Source organism: Coregonus clupeaformis, chromosome 2 (assembly GCF_020615455.1).
Source record: "Coregonus clupeaformis isolate EN_2021a chromosome 2, ASM2061545v1, whole genome shotgun sequence".
NCBI lineage: Eukaryota > Metazoa > Chordata > Actinopteri > Salmoniformes > Salmonidae > Coregonus > Coregonus clupeaformis.
In genome coordinates this window covers 27,775,192-27,795,372 of record NC_059193.1, presented here as the reverse complement: position 1 = coordinate 27,795,372, position 20,181 = coordinate 27,775,192, and the positions used below count along the sequence as shown (strand labels likewise).

At 43.4% G+C, this 20,181-nt stretch overlaps 1 protein-coding gene across 13 annotated transcripts in view; it reads right to left on the bottom strand.

Moving 5' to 3' along the window:
• LOC121532773 (protocadherin alpha-C2-like) overlaps nt 1-20,181 on the bottom strand; it is a 196,497-nt gene that overhangs the window by 112,549 nt on the left and 63,767 nt on the right. For 10 of the 13 annotated variants that reach the window (XM_045205001.1, XM_045205015.1, XM_045205002.1 and 7 more), the window contains exon 2: nt 15,093-15,170. The exons of the other annotated variants lie outside the window; for them this stretch is intronic. In XM_045205001.1, coding sequence (XP_045060936.1) covers nt 15,093-15,170 — 78 coding nt within the window. The remainder of the gene's footprint in view (nt 1-15,092; nt 15,171-20,181) is intronic. 13 annotated transcript variants of the gene reach the window in all.

The following is a 20,181-nucleotide window of genomic DNA, read 5'->3' as shown; positions in this document are numbered from 1 at the left end:
AGGCACCTTGCCTTACTTTTAATGGAAGGCTGACCATAACTAACTGTTATAGCATTACTAGTGATGTTTAATACTGTAGGGTATATAGGCATAACGCTGTATGTGTCTAATTAAGAACATATATGTCAGTCTACCAGGGAGGAAAAATCGAAAAAGGCAAAGTCTAAAAATAGACAACCCCCTCCCATCGCTCCTTGCTACTCTTGTGCTCCCTCTCTCTCTCTCTCTCTCTCTCTCTCTCTCTCTCTCTCTCTCTCTCTCTCTCTCTCTCTCTCTCTCTCTCTCTCTCTCTCTCTCTCTCTCTCTCTCTCTCTCTCTCTCTCTCTCTCTCTCTCTCTCTCTCTCTCTCTCTCTCTCTCTCTCTCTCTCTCTCTCTCTCTCCCTTTATATATATCTCTCTCTCTCACACACACACACACACACACAGACACACACACACACCCTGATGGGCATAACTGGGCCACATTGTTTTTCTGTTCATTGATGCAGGGCCGGCTGTGCTCTGCTCTCCCACAGATTTCTGGGTATTTTAGTGTATTTTTTTGTATGTTACCCTGTATCTCCACAGAGACAGCGGCTATGAGTTTACTGACGTTTGGTTATGTATAATCCCAGGATTAGGCCCTGGGTGCAGGGGCTCCTGTCCCATTTCCATTCAGTTGGAAACATAAAACATGATTTGAAATATTAATCATCATCATATTCCGAGTCATAATCTTCTTCTCCCCATGTCCAATAGCAATAATAACTTGGCAGGTCTGACCCAATCAGAGGATTTCTAGGTCACAATAGGAGAGACCAGAGCAGCAGACGCATAACAGTATGGTCCTACACGAACAGGAATTAATCATTCTTGCACATACGTACGTACTGCCCTCTCCGTTACACACGCACACACAGACACACACACACACACTAACACACACACACACTAACACACATACACACGCACACACACACAAGGGCTGCACGATATGGGCCAAAAATCTAATTGCGTTTTTTTACCAAATATTGCGATTGCGATTTGACTTGCAATGTAGATCAAAACACTTCAGTGAACAGTTGGAATCCTAGAAATAGACTGATTTTTATTAAGTAACACATTTGAAAGCGGTGTAATTCTTGTTTGCAAAAATCTGTTGACTGCATTTGACCTAACAGAACAGCATGCAAACTTCTAGTGACTCTAACAGTGAGGAGAAGGAACTGCACTGCTTGATTGGCAGGGGGTTGGGCTTGGTGTGTGTGGGAAGCAGCAACAAGAGGAGAGGGACGAACAGAGTCAACTACAGACGTTACACACTGCTGAGTGGCGGTTTAAAATATTGCATGCAATATGGATCTCTTGCGATATGGATATTGCACATGACAACATGTGATTTCTATGTGAATTTGATTATTTATGCAGCCCTAACACACACATACACACACACACACACACACACACACACACACACAACTTGATCTCCTACACAGTGCAGAATCATCTGATTTGGGGTTATGGGTCAAAGTCTACTGAACAGCCTGTTGAACCCTGAACCTGGCTGAGCCAAACTCACTACAATTACAAACTACTCTAACAAACACACAGCTAAACTGAACCACGAACACACAGCTAAATTGAAATACACTACATGAACAAAAGTACGTGGACACCTGGTCATCGAACATCTCATTCCAAAATCATGGGCATTAATACGGAGTTGGTCCCCCCTTTGCTACTGTAACAGCCTCCACTCTTCTATGGAAGGCTTTCCACTAGATGTTGGAACATTGCTGCGGGGACTTGCCACGAGAGCATTAGTGAGGTCAGGCACTGATGTTGAGCAATTAGATCAGGCTCGCAGTCGGCGTTCCAATTCATCCCAAAGGTGTTTGATGGGGTTGAGGTCCAGGCTCTGTGCAGGCCAGTCAAGTTCTTCCACACCAATCTCGACAAACCATTTCTGTATGGACCACACTTTGTGCACAGGAACTAAGAGGCCTAGCCCGAACCATGAAAAACAGCCCCAGACCATTATTCCTCCTCCACCAAACTTTACAGTTGGCACTATGCATTGGGGCAGGTAGCGTTCTGTCGGACTGCCAGGTGGTGAAGCGTTATTGATCACTCCATAGAACGCGTTTCAACTGCTCCAGAGTCCAATGGCGGTGAGCGTTACACCACTCCAGCCGTTGCTTGGCATTGCCAATGGTGATCTTAGGCTTGTGTGCTCCGCCATGGAAACCCATTTCATGAAGCTCCTGACGAACAGTTATTGTGCTGACTTTGCTTCCAGAGGCAGTTTGGAACTCGGTAGTGAGTCTTGCAACCGCGGACAGGCGATTTTTACGCACTACGTGCTTCAGCACTCAGTGGTCCCATTCTGTGAACTTGTGTGGCCTACCACTTTGCGGCTGTGCCGTTGATGCTCCTAGACATTTCCACTTCATAATAACAGCACTTACAGTGGACCGGGGCAGCTCTAGCAGGGCAGACATTTGACGAACTGACTCCTTGGAAAGGTGGCATCCTATGACGGTGCCACGTTGAAAGTCACTGAGCGCTTCACTAAGGCTATTCTGCTGCCAATGTTTGTCTATGGAGATTGCATGTGTGCTCGATTTTATACACTTGTCAACAACGGTGTGGCTGAAATAGCAGAATCCACTAATTTGAAGGGGTGTCCACATACTTTTGTATATATAGTGTACGAACACAGAGCTGAACTACACTCTCTAACAAATGAAACTCAAGAAGAAGAGATGCTTTCATATCCCACACTTTCAGATGCACAGAGGGAGAAGTCCTAAAATACAATAATGAGTGTGTATTGTGGAGTTGTAGCCGTTCACCAGGGAAAAGGGACTTCATATCTACTCAGCACTTAGTGACCTATCAACATTACAATTATAGCCCTGCCTCATGGTTATTTAACTATGTCAGGGGGGTAAGTGTCTTCACATAATTTACTCAACTTATATAGTGCTTTTCAAATGATCTCAAAGCGCTTCAAAGCACAAAAAAAAGACAAGTAATTTAGAAAAACATCAAGACATCAAGACATCAAGACATCAAGACATCAAGACATCATAACATCATCATGACATTATGAGATGGACAGTCATTAGAAAGTTGATGGTTTGAGTGGTCATCTGAGGGAAAGGCAGGCAGGCAGTGCGGGCTCATCAAGGTGTTTCGCTGTCTCTGTCTTTTCCGTAACGTTAGCTATATACTATCATTGCTCTTTAACTAAATGCTAGCTGACCCATATCTGGCCATATCCATCTCTCCCATTGACCCACCCTGAGTGGAGCGTCAGGCCTCAAACAGAGCATGCTCAGTAGGGATATGCGGTGTGAAATTGATTATTCCTAATTATTCCTCTGAGGTGTGAAATATGCTGATGTCATAGACCAACGACATAATTTCCTCCTCTCACTGCTCACTATACTGCTGGGATGGGCCGGTGGAGGGTCCGAGGTGGGGTCAATGAAGACGTGCACACAAACGGAGGCTTGCACACAAGCAAAAACACAAACACCCCTACACAAATACACACATACATGGGTATTCAGTCTCTTCAATAACACTGTAACTCTGCTGCGTGGAGTCACCCAAACTATTCCTCATTACATTTCCTTTGATGAGATTAAACATGTCCGGAGGGTACGATAATCGAATGCTCTACATTATTAATAACTAGTATACGGTTGGTAAATAAAGAGACAGAATGTTCGCTTCCTGATTGTAGATAAATGGTGTATGATGAATCTGTTTGTCTGTCTGTATTATTAACCAGGAGGGGCAGAGAGCGAAAGGGAGCAAAAGAGTGGGTACCAAGGGGGGAGTTGATATATGTAGCCAATGTGTGTGTGTGTGTGTGTGTGTGTGTGTGTGTGTGTGTGTGTGTGTGTGTGTGTGTGTGTGTCCTGTGCGTCTTGAAATGAGGGCGTGTCTGGGAGGAGAAGGGGGAGGAGTAGCCTACTGATGTTTATTTCTTTGTAAACAAAAACCCATCGTTTCATACTGTTGAGTGTATGAGCGTTTACTCTCTCTGTATGTTAGTGTGTATGTTAGTGTGTATGTTAGTGTGTTTGTTAGTGTGTATGTTAGTGTGTGAGAAAGTGTGTCTGTGTAAGCCATTAAGGAGGGGTGGGGGAGGGGTGTTAGCGGAACACGCTCACAGGCCAGTTTCTCCTCCTCCTCTCCTTCTTTCTTGTTTTGCACAGCTCTCTGGTCGCCGTGGTAACCACACCTCACACTGAGGGAGCAGGGGTTGAGGACACACGCACACACGCTCAAACACACACTCAAACACATAATCAAACGCAAACACACACACACACACACACACACAGTAACACACACATGGCTGAAGGCTTATTTTTCAAAGGCAATGGAGAGCATGAATGATAACACAATTCCTTCTGGATCTCATCCTCCTTTCTGCACAGCTCTCCTATTCATAGATTCCTATCTACTTCTGTTCATATTCACACTGCCCTGTCATCTCTGAGCACAAAGCATAGTGGCCACGATGTGACACCGAAAGAAACACACACACACACACACACACACACATAACACAACGGGCTGCTGCTGGCCTGCTCATGCATTGGTAATGAAGCTCGGCAGCAGCATATTCACTGTGAGAGCTAGCAGCTCCCATCTCCACCACCACACTCCCACAAAGAGGCTGACCTTCTCACTCGGCCTGCCCAGCTCCCTGCACCCTCACTGGGCCAGGGCTCCAGAGACCTCCCCCCTATCTGTGGTAACACAGACCATACAGTGACCATATCCCTTTATGAGGACAGATACTGATACAGACACACCACGTTGTCTATGTATTGCTGTGGTAATAACAGTAGAGGGAGCAGCATCTATGCCATACACATATGTGATGCCTCTCTTTAGTACCATGCCTCCGTTATGGACAAGACCAGAATAAGAAATATCCTCTCTGTAGCACAAATCTGAATGCCTCCTCTATTTACATTTAAGTCATTTAGCAGACACTCTTATCCAGAGCGACTTACAGGAGCAATTAGGGTTAAGTGCCTTGCTTAAAGGCACATCGACAGATTTTTCACCTAGGCGGCTCGGGGATTAGAACCAGCGACCTTTCGGTTAGTGGCACAATGCTCTTACCCACTACGGTACTTGCCGCCCTGTGTGCTACCTGCTGTAAGAGCAGAGAAGCAGAGATACAGCCCTCTGTAGGCTTGGGTAACAGAGAGACTATTACAGCCCACTGTAGGCTTGGGTAACAGAGAGCATATTGCAGTCCTCTGTAGGCTTGGGTAACAGAGAGACTATTAAAGACCTCTGTAGGCTTGGGTAACAGAGAGACTATTATAGCCCTCTGTAGGCTTGGGTAACAGAGAGACTATTAAAGACCTCTGTAGGCTTGGGTCACAGAGAGACTGTTACAGTCTTCTGTAGGTTTGTGTAACAGCTAGGCTATTACAGTCCTCTGTAGGCTTGGGTAACAGAGAAACAATTGCAGTCCTCTGTAGGCTTGGGTAACAGAGAGACTATTACAGTCCTCTGTATGCTTGGGTAACAGACAGACTATTACAGTCCTCTGTAGGCTTGGCTAACAAAGAGACCATTACAGTCCTCTGTAGGCTTGGCTAACAAATAAACTATTAAAGTCCTCTGTAGGCATGGGTAACAGAGAGACTATTTCAGCCCTCTGTAGGCTTGGGTAACAGAGAAACTATTACAGTCCTCTGTAGGCTTGTGTAAAAGAGAGACTATTACAGTCATCTGTAGGCTTGGGTAACAGAGACTATTGCAGCCCTCTGTAGGCTTGGGTAACAGAGAGACTATTAACGTACTCTGTAGGCTTGTGTAACAGAGATACTAAAACAGTCCTTTGTAGGCTTAGGAGACAGAGAGACCATTACAGTCCTTTGTAAGCTTGTGTAACAGAGAGACTATTACAGTCCTCTGTAGGCTTGGCTAAAAAAGAAACTATTAAAGTCCTCTGTAGGCATGGGTAACAGAGAGACTTTTTCAACCCTCTGTAGGCTTGGGTAACAGAGAAACTATTAAAGTCCTCTGTAGGCTTGTGTAACAGAGAGACCATTACAGTCCTCTGTAGGCTTGTGTACCAGAGAGACTATTACAGTCCTCTGTAGGCTTGGGTCACAGAGAGACTATTACAGTCTTCTGTAGGTTTGTGTAACAGCTAGGCTATTACAGTCCTCTGTAGGCTTGGGTAACAGAGAAACAATTGCAGTCCTCTGTAGGCTTGGGTAACAGAGAGACTATTACAGTCCTCTGTATGCTTGGGTAACAGACATACTATTACAGTCCTCTGTAGGCTTGGCTAACAAAGAGACCATTACAGTCCTCTGTAGGCTTGGCTAACAAATAAACTATTAAAGTCCTCTGTAGGCATGGGTAACAGAGAGACTATTTCAGCCCTCTGTAGGCTTGGGTAACAGAGAAACTATTACAGTCCTCTGTAGGCTTGTGTAAAAGAGAGACTATTACAGTCATCTGTAGGCTTGGGTAACAGAGAATATTGCAGCCCTCTGTAGGCTTGGGTAACAGAGATACTAAAACAGTCCTTTGTAGGCTTAGGAGACAGAGAGACCATTACAGTCCTTTGTAAGCTTGTGTAACAGAGAGACTATTACAGTCCTCTGTAGGCTTGGCAAAAAAATTAACTATTAAAGTCCTCTGTAGGCATGGGTAACAGAGAGACTATTTCAACCCTCTGTAGGCTTGGGTAACAGAGAAACTATTAAAGTCCTCTGTAGGCTTGTGTAACAGAGAGACCATTACAGTCCTCTGTAGGCTTGTGTACCAGAGAGACTATTACAGTCCTCTGTAGGCTTGGGTCACAGAGAGACTATTACAGTCTTCTGTAGGTTTTTGTAACAGCTAGGCTATTACAGTCCTCTGTAGGCTTGGGTAACAGAGAAACAATTGCAGTCCTCTGTAGGCTTGGGTAACAGAGAGACTATTACAGTCCTCTGTATGCTTGGGTAACAGACAGACTATTACAGTCCTCTGTAGGCTTGGCTAACAAAGAGACCATTACAGTCCTCTGTAGGCTTGGCTAACAAATAAACTATTAAAGTCCTCTGTAGGCATGGGTAACAGAGAGACTATTTCAGCCCTCTGTAGGCTTGGGTAACAGAGAAACTATCACAGTCCTCTGTAACCTTGGGTTACAGAGAGACTATTACAGTCCTCTGTAGAATTGGGTAACAGAGATACTATTACAGTCATCTGTAGCCTTGGGTAACATACAGACTATTACAGTCCTCTGTAGGCTTGGGTATCAGAGAGACCATTACAGTCCTCTGTAGGCTTGGCTAACAAAGAAACTATTACAGTCCTCTGTAGGCATGGATAACTGAGAGACTAATACAGCCCTCTGTAGGCTTGGGTAACAGAGAGACTATTACAGTCTTCTGTAGATTTGTGTAACAGAGAGACCATTACAGTCCTCTGTAGGCTTGTGTAACAGAGAGACTATTACAGTCCTCTGTAGATTTGTGTAACAGACAGACTATTACAGCCCTCTGTAGGCTTGTGTAACAGACAGACGATTACAGTCCTCTGTAGGCTTGGGTAACAGAGATACTATTACAGTCCTCTGTAGGCTTGGGTAACAGAGATACTATTACAGTCCTCTGTAGGCATTGGTAACAGACATACCATTAAAGTCCTCTGTAGGCTTGAGTAACAGAGAGACTATTACAGCCCTCTGTAGGCTTGGGTAATATATATACTATTACAGTCCTCTGTAGGCATGGGTAACAGAAAGACTATTACAGTCATCTGTAGGATTGTGTAACAGTGAGACCATTACAGTCCTCTGTAGGCTTGTGTAACAGAGAGACTATTACAGTCCTCTGTAGGGTTGGGTAACAGAGACACTATTGCAGTCCTCTGTAGGCTTGGGTAACAGAGAGAAAATGTCAGTCCTCTGTAACCTTGGCTAACAAATAAACGATTACAGTCCTCTGTAGGCATAGGTAACGGAGAGACCAATACAGCCCTCTGTAGGCTTGATTAACAGAGAGACTATTAAAGTACTCTGTAGGCTTGTGTAACAGAGATACGGCAGGTAGATTAGTGGTTAAGAGCGTTGTGCCAGTAACCGAAAGGTCGCTGGTTCTAATCCCCGAGCCGACTAGGTGAAAAATCTGTCGATGTGCCCTTGAGCAAGGCACTTAACCCAAATTGCTCCTGTAAGTCGCTCTGGATAAGAGCGTCTGCTAAATGAATAAAATGTAATAATATAAATGTAGATACTATGACAGTCCTCTGTAGGCTTAGGAGACAGAGAGACCATTACAGTCCTTTGTAGGCTTGTGTATAAGAGATACTATTACAGTCCTCTGTAGAATTGGGTAACAGAGAGACTATTACAGTCCTCTGTAACCTTGGGTTACAGAGAGACTGTTACAGTCCTCTGTAGAATTGGGTAACAGAGATACTATTAAGTTCTCTGTAGCCTTGGGTAACATACAGACTATTACAGTCCTCTGTAGGCTTGGGTATCAGAGAGACCATTACAGTCCTCTGTAGGCTTGGCTAACAAAGAAACTATTACAGTCCTCTGTAGGCATGGATAACTGAGAGACTAATACAGCCCTATGTAGGCTTGGGTAACAGAGAGACTATTAAAGTCTTCTGTAGATTTGTGTAACAGAGAGACCATTACAGTCCTCTGTAGATTTGTGTGACAGACTATTACAGCCCTCTGTAGGCTTGTGTAACAGACAGATGATTACAGTCCTCTGGAGGCTTGGGTAACAGATATACTATTACAGTCCTCTGTAGGCTTGGGTAACAGAGAGACTATTACAGTCCTCTGTAGGCATTGGTAACAGACATAGCATTACTGTCCTCTGTAGGCTTGAGTAACGGAGAGACTATTACAGCCCTCTGTAGGCTTGGGTAATATAGATACTATTACAGTACTTTGTAAGCTTGTTTAACAGAGAGACTATTACAGTCCTCTGTATGTTTGTGTAACAGAGAGTCTATTACAGTCTTCGGTAGATTTGTGTAACAGAGAGACAATTACAGTCCTCTGTAGGCTTGGGTAAAAGAGATACTATTACAGTCCTCTGTAGGCTTGGGTAATAGAGAGACTATTACAGTCCTCTGTAGGCGTGGGTAACAGAGAGACTATTACAGAACTCTGTAGGCTTGTGCAACAGACAGACGATTACTGTCCTCTGTTGGTTTCGGTAACAGAGATACTATTACAGTCCTCTGTAGGCTTGGTTAACAGGGAGACTATTACAGTCCTCCGTAGGCTTGCGTAACAGAGAGACTATTACAGTATTCTGTACACTTTTGTAACAGAGAGACTATTATAGTCAGTAGGCTTAGGTAACAGAGAGACCATTACAGTCCTTTGTAGGCTTGGGTAACAGAGAGACTATTACAGTCCTCTTCAGCTTGTGTAACAAAGAGACTATTACAGCCCACTGTAGGCTTGGGTAACAGATAAACTATTACAGTTCGCTGTAGGCTTGGGTAACAGAGAGACTATTACAGTCCTCTGTAGGCATGTGTAACAGAGAGACTATAACAACCCTATGTAGGCTTGTGCAACAGAGAGACTATTACAGACCTCTGTAGCCTTTGGTAACAGACAGACTATTACAGTCCTCTGTAGGCTTGGGTAACAGAGAGACCATTACAGTCCTCTGTAGGCTTGTGTAACAGAGAGACTATTACAGTCCTCTGTAGGCTTGGGTAACAGAGATACTGTTACAGTCCTCTGTAGGCTTGTGTAACAGAGAGACTATTACAGTCCTTTGTATGCTTGGGTAACAAAGATACTATTTCAGTCCTCTGTAGGTTTGGGTAACAGAGAGACTATTACAGTCCTCTGTAGGCTTGTGTAACAGAGAGACTATTACAGTCCTCTGTAGGCTTGGGTAACAGAGATACTGTTACAGTCCTCTGTAGGCTTGTGTAACAGAGAGACTATTACAGTCCTTTGTATGCTTGGGTAACAAAGATACTATTTCAGTCCTCTGTAGGTTTGGGTAACAGAGAGACCATTACAGTCCTCTGTACGCTTGTGTAACAGAGACTATTACAGTCCTCTGTAGGCTTGGGTAACAGAGAGACTATTACAGTCCTCTGTAGGCATGGGTAACGGAGAGACTAATACAGCCATCTGTAAGCTTGGGTAACAGAGAGACTATCACAGTCCTCTGTAGGCTTGTGTAACAGAGATACTATTTCAGTCCTCTGTAGGCTTGTGTAACAGAGAGACTATTTCAGTCCTCTGTAGGCTTGGGTAACACAGAAACTATTAAAGTCCTCTGTAGGCTTGGGTAACAGAGAGACTATTACAGTACTTTGTAAGCTTGTTTATCAGAGAGACTATTACAGTCCTCTGTATGTTTGTGTAACAGAGAGTCTATTACAGTCTTCGGTAGATTTGTGTAACAGAGAGACTATTACAGTCCTCTGTAGGCTTGGGTAAAAGAGATACTATTACAGTCCTCTGTAGGCTTGGGTAACAGAGAGACTATTACAGTCCTCTGTAGGCGTGGGTAACAGAGAGACTATTACAGTACTCTGTAGGCTTGTGCAACAGACAGACGATTACTGTCCTCTGTTGGTTTCGGTAACAGAGCTACTATTACAGTCCTCTGTAGGCTTGGTTAACAGAGAGACTATTACAGTCCTCCGTAGGCTTGCGTAACAGAGAGACTATTACAGTATTCTGTACACTTTTGTAACAGAGATACTATTATAGTCTGTAGGCTTAGGTAACAGAGAGACCATTACAGTCCTTTGTAGGCTTGGGTAACAGAGAGACTATTACAGTCCTCTTCAGCTTGTGTAACAAAGAGACTATTACAGCCCACTGTAGGCTTGGGTAACAGATAAACTATTACAGTCCTCTGTAGGCTTGTGTAACAGAGATACTATTACAGTTCGCTGTAGGCTTGGGTAACAGAGAGACTATTACAGTCCTCTGTAGGCATGTGTAACAGAGAGACTATAACAACCCTCTGTAGGCTTGTGCAACAGAGAGACTATTACAGACCTCTGTAGCCTTTGGTAACAGACAGACTATTACAGTCCTCTGTAGGCTTGGGTAACAGAGAGACCATTACAGTCCTCTGTAGGCTTGTGTAACAGAGAGACTATTACAGTCCTCTGTAGGCTTGGGTAACAGAGATACTGTTACAGTCCTCTGTAGGCTTGTGTAACAGAGAGACTATTACAGTCCTTTGTATGCTTGGGTAACAAAGATAATATTTCAGTCCTCTGTAGGTTTGGGTAACAGAGAGACTATTACAGTCCTCTGTAGGCTTGTGCAACAGAGAGACTATTACAGTCTTCGGTAGATTTGTGTAACAGAGAGACTATTACAGTCCTCTGTAGGTTTGTGTAACAGACAGACAATTACAGTCCTCTGTAGGCTTGGGTAACAGAGACACTATTACAGTCCTCTGTAGGCTTGGGTAACAGAGACACTATTACAGTCCTCTGTAGGCGTGGGTAACAGAGATATTATTACAGTCCTCTGTCAGCTTGTGTAACAGATAGACTATTACAGCCCTCTGTAGGCTTGGGTAACAAACATAGTTTTACAGCCCTCTGTAGGCTTGGGTAACATAAATAATATTACAGTCCTCTGTAGGTTTGGGTAAAACACATTATTACAGTCCTCTGTAGGCTTGTGTAACAGACAGACTATTACAATCCTCTGTAGACTTGTATAACAGACAGACTATTACAGTCCTATGTAGGCTTAGGTAACAGACAGACTATTGCAGTCCTCTGTAGGCTTGGGTAACAGAGAGACCATTACAGTCCTCTGTAGGCTTGGCTAACAAATAAACTATTACAGTCCTCTGTAGGCATGGGTAACGGAGAGACTATTACAGCCTTCTGTGGGCTTGGGTAAAAGAGAGACAATTACAGTCTTCTGTAGGCTTGTGTTACAGACAGACTATTACAGTCTTCTGTAGACTTGGGTAACATACATACTATTACAGTCCTCTGTAGACTTGGGTAACATACAGACTTTTACAGTCATCTGTAGGCTTGGGTAACATAAATACTATTACAGTCCTCTGTAGGCTTGTGTAACAGACAGACTATTACAGTCCTCTGTAGGCTTGGGTAACAGACAGACTATTACAGTCCTCTGTAGGCTTGGGTAACATAAATACTATTACAGTCCTCTGTAGGCTTGTGTAACAGACAGACTATTACAGTCCTCTGTAGGCTTGGGTAACAGATAGACTATTACAGTCCTCTGTAGGCTTGGGTAACATAAATACTATTACAGTCCTCTGTAGGCTTGTGTAACAGACAGACTATTACAGTCCTCTGTAGGCTTGGGTAACAGACAGACTATTACAGTCCTCTGTAGGCTTGGGTAACAGAGAGACTATTACAGTCCTCTGTAGGCTTGGGTAACATACAGACTATTACTGTCCTCTGTAGGCTTGGGTAACAGAGTGACTATTACAGTCCTCTGTAGGCTTGGGTAACAGACAGACTATTACAGTCCTCTGTAGGCTTGTGTAATAGACATACTATTACAGCCCTCTATAGGCTTGGGTAAAATACAGACTATTACAGTCCTCTGTAGGCTTGGGTAACAGACAGACCATTACAGTCCTTTGTAGGCTTTGGTAACATACAGACTATTACAGTCCTCTGTAGGCTTGGGTAACAGAGAGACTATTACAGTCCTCTGTAGGCTTGGGTAACATACAGACTATTACAGTCCTCTGTAGGCTTGGGTAACAGAGAGACTATTACAGTCCTCTGTAGGCTTGGGTAACAGACAGACTATTACAGTCCTCTGTAGGCTTGTGTAACAGATATACTATTACAGCCCTCTATAGGCTTGGGTAACAGAGAGACTATTACAGTCCTCTGTAGGCTTGTGTAACATACATACTATTACAGCCCTCTATAGGCTTGGGTAAAAGACAGACTATTACAGTCCTCTGTAAGCTTGTGTAACAGACAGACTATGCAAGATTGTGTTATAATAATTATATCAATTGAACCCTACTTCAGCATTACGCTAATGACAAAGATACTGTGATACAGTGTGAAGGGAGAGAGAGAGGGAGGAGGAAAGGAGGGATAGAGAGAGGAGGAAGGGAAAGAGAGAGAGGGAAAGAGGGGGAGAGAGAGAGAGAGGAGGCAAGTGTGAGATGGAGAGAGAAAGGGGAGGGAGAAATACAGAAAAATCGGAGAGAATGAGAGAGGTGGAGAGAAAACGACAGAGGGAGAGACAGAAAGTGGAAGAGAGCTGAAAGGGAAAGAAAGAAGGGAGAGAAGAGGGGGATAGAGAAATGTGAGCAGTGAGAAATGTGTAATGATATACTTTACACTGCCTGCATGAGGGGAAGTCATGCAGACTAAACTAATAACTTGTGTAATATCACATGGCCAATTGCCCATTCCTTTAATATATTTTTCATAACCACAAATTATTCACAGAGATAGATTTGAGGAGTTCTTAAACCTCATGCACACACACACACACACGATGAATCGCTCCCAGTATATAATCAAACTAGTCCTTAATCATTTATTTCCTAATCTGTTTTTCCCTCGTTCCTTGATAAGTAGGACAGGGGCGGGACCAGAGGCACAGGAACAAGATGAAAACCAGGACACGGCAATATGCAGCGTGCACACACACACCCCGCAGATATAGATACAGACCGAGTAACCAAACACAACACTCACATGGAAAACAATGGCACCCACAATGCCTCAGAATCACATAATTAGCTACTGCACTGTGACAGCAAAATAACTGGAATGAAAACTAGCATCGTACCACGGCTGAAATCACACTGTTGTCTACCTACGTGCCTTCATGGCTTGTGTCAAATTAATAGAAAGACATGAAAGTAATACTATAGCGACCTTTCATATCAGAATAACCATGCATAAGGAAATGTGACCTCTTGGAAAAGAACAAGCAAACTATCCTTACTAAAGTCAACAGACGACAGCGTGTTATTGAAGCTGCAGAGCTGAATCTAATTGGAAGTCAGCATGTATGTGAGTGTCTGGGTTACTAGTTTAGTACTGTCTGGGTTACTAGTTTAATAGTGTTTGGGTTAGTAGTTTAGTAGTGTCTGGGTTAGTAGTTTAGTAGTGTCTGGGTTACTAGTTTAATAGTGTCTGGGTTAGTAGTTTAGTAGTGTCTGGGTTAGTAGTTTAGTAGTGTCTGGGTTAGTAGTTTAGCAGTGTCTGAGTTAGTAGTTTAGTAGTGTCTGGGTTAGTAGTTTAGCAGTGTCTGGGTTAGTAGTTTAGTAGTGTGTGGGTTAGTAGTTTAGCAGTGTCTGGGTTAGTAGTTTAGCTGCAGGGAGAAAAGTATGTAGAAGATTTGACGCACAAACAAGCAAACAAAACCCTCTCATAAGCAGGAAAGAGGCTGAGTGCTTGGACTAGATATGCGCCGACTTGAGAATGTGTAACTGTGTGTCCTGTGTGCGTGCATGTAGCTAACAGAACTCCATCATAACGCTTTGTATCAATCATTTTATAAAACACCTTCATTTAATCCACTAAATGGATTGCTATAGTAATGCAAGACAGAGGAATTACCTGTGTTAGAGGAAACCAACCATGCCATCAAAACCAAGGCTATGGTTGGCTGTTTGATTGGGTATCCACACAATAAGCATCAGCAATAATAACTCTGATAGGCTGTCCAAACCTCACACACCTATAACAGGCTCTTTGATTGGCTCTCAAAGAGTGGCTGGGGACACAGAAGGTGTCCGATAGATTTACAGTCCCCTTGGGGCCACCTCCAGACAGGTAAGAGCTCCACAGCATAACTGATTCGCTACCTCCCCCCTTTCACCCACGGTGACACACATGCTCCCCCCCTCCCAGTCCCCCTACCCCTCCCTCATTTCCCCATTCTGACGAGCTCTATCATGAATCAAGGACGGGGACCCCACAAGGACAGAATAGGCATCTATTATGTACACACACTTTCAGTGTCACTATTGTCAGTGTCATACTATTACACACTTATAGCGAGAGTCTAAGACGACATGCATAATTAAGTAACACTTTGAAACATGTATAATCAGGGTTTTTACTATACCGTTAATTTTCTGGGTTGTGTGTGTGAGAGAGACTGGGGGCGACTTCGGGGATCCTGCCTTAACGTTTCACTTCTCATCTGTATCCAAAAGAGAAACACAACAAACATTTGTAGCGCACAAATGATGTGATCTGCCAACCACCGTCTGTTAGCCTTGCAGGGAAATATAGAAACATACGTCCCTATTGCCAAGAATGCTTCAACTTGACATACTGTGCCTAAACCTGGTGATATTCACAATGCATTTAATAACTGTTACACGTGCACACATATGGGTATTGGGCACACACATTTGCGTGTGAGTGAACAGGATATGGGCCAGAACCCACTACCTCCAGCTAATCAATACAGCAAGAAACACATTAGCAATAGCCATCAATACAGCTCTGAACACGCACTCAGTGTAAGCATAGTACATCAATGAACATTGACACACACACACACACACACACACACAGCTATTGAGTTAGTTCAGCCTTTGACCAGGAGAGGGAGATTTTTCCTTTAGTTCCTTTCTATATCCTGGCTCCCTACTAGAAATTATATGATCAGATCCTCCACACAACACACACACACTCTCACCCACCCCCACAAAACCACATATTGCTTGATAAATACATTGACTCTCAGACACACAGCACATAAACTATATCCGTGGTTCAGGTATTAAATCTATCTGGGATGCTGCCATGCGTGCATCTCTCTCCCCTGCGGAAATGAAAAAGACAAACTCCCATTGTGTTATAAAGGAGAGAGACAGAATACACAGCTGAATAACACCCAGCACTCTCAGCCAGATACTCATCAACACAATAACTGGCTGCAGACACGCAGCAAATCTACATTTACACAGCAATCTAAACCCGGGCACACCGTAATTCTCACTGACAGCCTAATCATCTACAGAACGGCTGTGTCACTCTTTCGCAATAGACAGATATATGAGATAGCAGTACAGTCTTAATGTATTGTGCAATACCAGTCTCCTTCATACATGATAGGAAGTATGCAGACAGTATTCAGTATTGCGAGTGCCGTACAGGTCCAGCCTTGGTGCGTGAGGCCTCGACCCACTTCTTTAGATAAGACTGAATAATGCAGTGGAGCTCTGGTCTGCAGAGAGAGAGAGAGACTTTGGAAGCAGTTTGAAAGGGTTTCTCAGCCTGCTCCACTTTATAAAATAATAACTCCGCCGTTCCCAAAGCTTCAGCTCTCGCTATAGTTCTTCTTGGAAAACCTTCTACTTCCAACATAAAAACTGAATCATGTACATGGACATCTCCCCAACACATGCATCATCAAAAGCTTTTTATAATCCGTGTCTTGCTGTCATGCAAGACGCAAACATTAACCAATGGGGTGTGTGTGTGTGTGTGTGTGTGTGTGTGGTGTGTATGCTACATTTCATTGGTGCCCTGTATGGAGGTCAAAAATCTTCCTAGAAGTCAAAGAGTATGCACTTTAGCAAATCTTTATTCATATATAAAATCAGATGTGGTCAATAGTAGAGGGAACTTCATTTAATATACAATTCTATATTTGTGCACAATTTCTACTTAAAATACCAAAGGGACCAAAAGGCACTTATTTGGTGGAACGACCCGTCTACAGTATGACAATATATCTGAAGAGAGAGGGGAGACAGTATATATGAAGAGAGAGGGGAGACAGTATATATGAAGAGGGAGGGGAGACAGTATATATGAAGAGGGAGGGGAGACAGTATATATGAAGAGAGAGGGGAGACAGTTTATATGAAGAGAGAGGGAGGGGAGACAGTATATATGAAGAGGGAGGGGAGACAGTATATATGAAGAGGGAGGGGAGACAGTATATATGAAGAGGGAGGGGAGACAGTATATATGAAGAGGGGGGGGAGACAGTATATATGAAGAGGAGGGGAGACAGTATATATGAAGAGGGAGGGGAGACAGTATATATGAAGAGGGAGGGGAGACAGTATATATGAAGAGGGAGGGGAGACAGTATATATGAAGAGGGAGGGGAGACAGTATATATGAAGAGAGAGGGAGACAGTATATATGAAGAGGGAGGGGAGACAGTATATATGAAGAGAGGGGGGAGACAGTATATATGAAGAGAGAGGGAGTCGGTATATATGAAGAGAGAGGGATAAAATATATATAAAGAGAAATGGAAGGGAGACAGTATATCTGAAGAGGGAGGGGAGACAGTATATATGAAGAGAGAGGGATACAATATATATAAAGAGAGAGGGAAGGGAGACAATATATCTGAAGAGGGAGGGGAGACAGTATATATGAAGAGAGAAGGATACAATATATATAAAGAGAGAGGGAAGGGAGACAATATATCTGAAGAGGGAGGGGAGACAGTATATATGAAGAGAGAGGGATACAATATATATAAAGAGAGAGGGAAGGGAGACAATATATCTGAAGAGAGAGGGAGTCAATATATATATAAAGAGAGCGGGAGGGGAGACAATATATCTGAAGAGAGAGGGGAGACAGTATATATGAAGAGAGAGGGAGGGGAGACAGTATATATGAAGAGGGAGGGGAGACAGTATATATGAAGAGGGAGGGGAGACAGTATATATGAAGAGGGAGGGGAGACAGTATATATGAAGAGGGAGGGGTGACAGTATATATGAAGAGGGAGGGGAGACAGTATATATGAAGAGAGAGGGGAGACAGTATATATGAAGAGGGAGGGGAGACAGTATATATTTAGAGGGAGGGGAGACAGTATATATGAAGAGGGAGGGGAGACAGTATATATGAAGAGGGAGGGGAGACAGTATATATGAAGAGAGAGGGAAGGGAGACAATATATCTGAAGAGAGAGGGAGTCAATATATATATAAAGAGAGCGGGAGGGGAGTCAGTATATATGAAGAGAGAGGGAGGGGAGACAGTATATATGAAGAGGGAGGGGAGACAGTATATATGAAGAGGGAGGGGAGACAGTATATATGAAGGGGGAGGGGAGACAGTATATATGAAGAGGGAGGGGAGACAGTATATATGAAGAGGGAAGGGAGACAGTATATATGAAGAAGGAGATGGACATAACAAAGAGAAGGGGATTACAGGAGGAGAGGAAGAGTGACAACGCTGTGAGAAAGGTGAAATAAATATCCCAGAAAGAGAGAAATAAAGGGCAAAAGAGACAGACTGGAGAGGAGTAGAGAGGAAAGAACAGGCAGAAGTCAACCACTCCTCTGAGACTGACGTTTGTTCTTTCTCTCAGCTCTGCTTTTATAAATCCACTTTTCATGGCACCATTAAGATGATTCCCTCTAATCGCATTACACAACCACCAAAGTGGAATTATCACTTACAAACGTTTAACGGACGCCCTAATCCTGGAAAACTGGGAATACTGACAGCACCGGCAGAATGGAAGTATTCATGGGAGCAGATTTAAACCAGGGCAGCTGGAGGAATCGGGAGCATTGTGTGTATGTAGTGAGAGCTAGACGAGGTCAGAGGAAACGACTCAATGACACATGGGGCAAAAACACTTTGCTTCAGAACTATGGGACTATGTTAGAGGACACTGGAAAGGGAGTGTGAATTAGATAGTTAGAAGTAAACAGGAGATTAACAAAGCAACTGCATGACCACGCTACTCTCTCCTCCAATCACAAACAGCCAAGAAGGGAAACAGAATTACATCACATGTAATGTTTGGGTGATTTTTCTGTCTGTTAGATTGTCTGGAAATAGTATTTGGCTTTTGACACGCAACTCTTATTAGAGTCAGACTTTGGTCTTGTTATCCAGTGTGATGCATTGTGGATAATATGTTATCTGGCCTACTTTATCAGAGTAGCTGATTTAGTATGATGACGCATTGGGATCTCTAAACCATCTATCCTTCATCATATCATTACTGGCTGTGACATACTGCTGATATCTAAACCATCTATCCCTGTCTCATCAGGATGCTCTACGATACATGGAGCATGTCTGATAGGATAGAGCTCTGATAGGATAGAGGTCTGATGACTGGTCGGATAGATGCTGTGATGTCATGTGTGTCTGCAATGCAGTATTGTTGTCTTAGGTGTCTCTTTATGTAGTGTTGTGGTGTCTCTCTTGTCATGATGTGTGTTTTGTCCTACGTTTTTATTTTTAATCCCAGCCCCCATCCCCGCAGGAGGCCATTTGCCTCTTAGTAGGCCGTCATTGTAAATAATAATTTGTTCTTAATTGATTTGCCTACTTAAATAAAGGTTCATTATTTTAGATCTTTAAATGATAGGATAGAGGTCTGAAAGGATACAGGTCTGATAGGATAGGGGTCTGATAGGATAGATGTATGATGACTGATAGGATAGAGGTCTGATGACTGAAAGAATAGAGGTCTGATGACTGATAGGATAGAGGTCTGATGGGATATAGCTCAGATAGGATATGGGTCTGATAGGATAGAGGTCTGATGACTGAAAGAATAGAGGTCTGATGGGATATAGCTCAGATAGGATAGGGGTCTGATAGGATAGGGGTATGATAACTGATAGGATAGGGGTCTGATTGGATAGAGTTTTGAAAGGATAGAGGTCTGATGACTTAGGATAGAGGTCTGATGGGAGAGAGGTCTGATAACTATAAGGTTTAGAGGTCTGATGACTGATAGGATCGAGGTCTGATGACTAGTAGGATAGAGGTCTGATAGGATAGAGGTCTGATAGGATAGGATAGAGGTCTGATAGGATAGAGGTCTGATGACTGATAGGATAGAGGTCTGATGACTGATAAGGATAGAGGTCTGATGACTGACAGGTTAGAGGTCTGATGACTGATAAGGATAGAGGTCTGATGACTGATAAGGATAGAGGTCTGATGACTGACAGGTTAGAGGTCTGATGACTGATAAGGATAGAGGTCTGATGACTGATAGGATAGAGGACTGATGTCTGATAGGATAGAGGTCTGATGGCTGATATGATAGATGACTGATTTGATAGAGGTCTGATAGGATAGAGGTCTGATGACTGATTGGATAGAGGTCTGATAGGATAGAGATCTGATAGGATAGATATATGATAGGATAGAGATCTGAGAGGATAGAGGTCTGCAGACTACTGCTGTGGGTC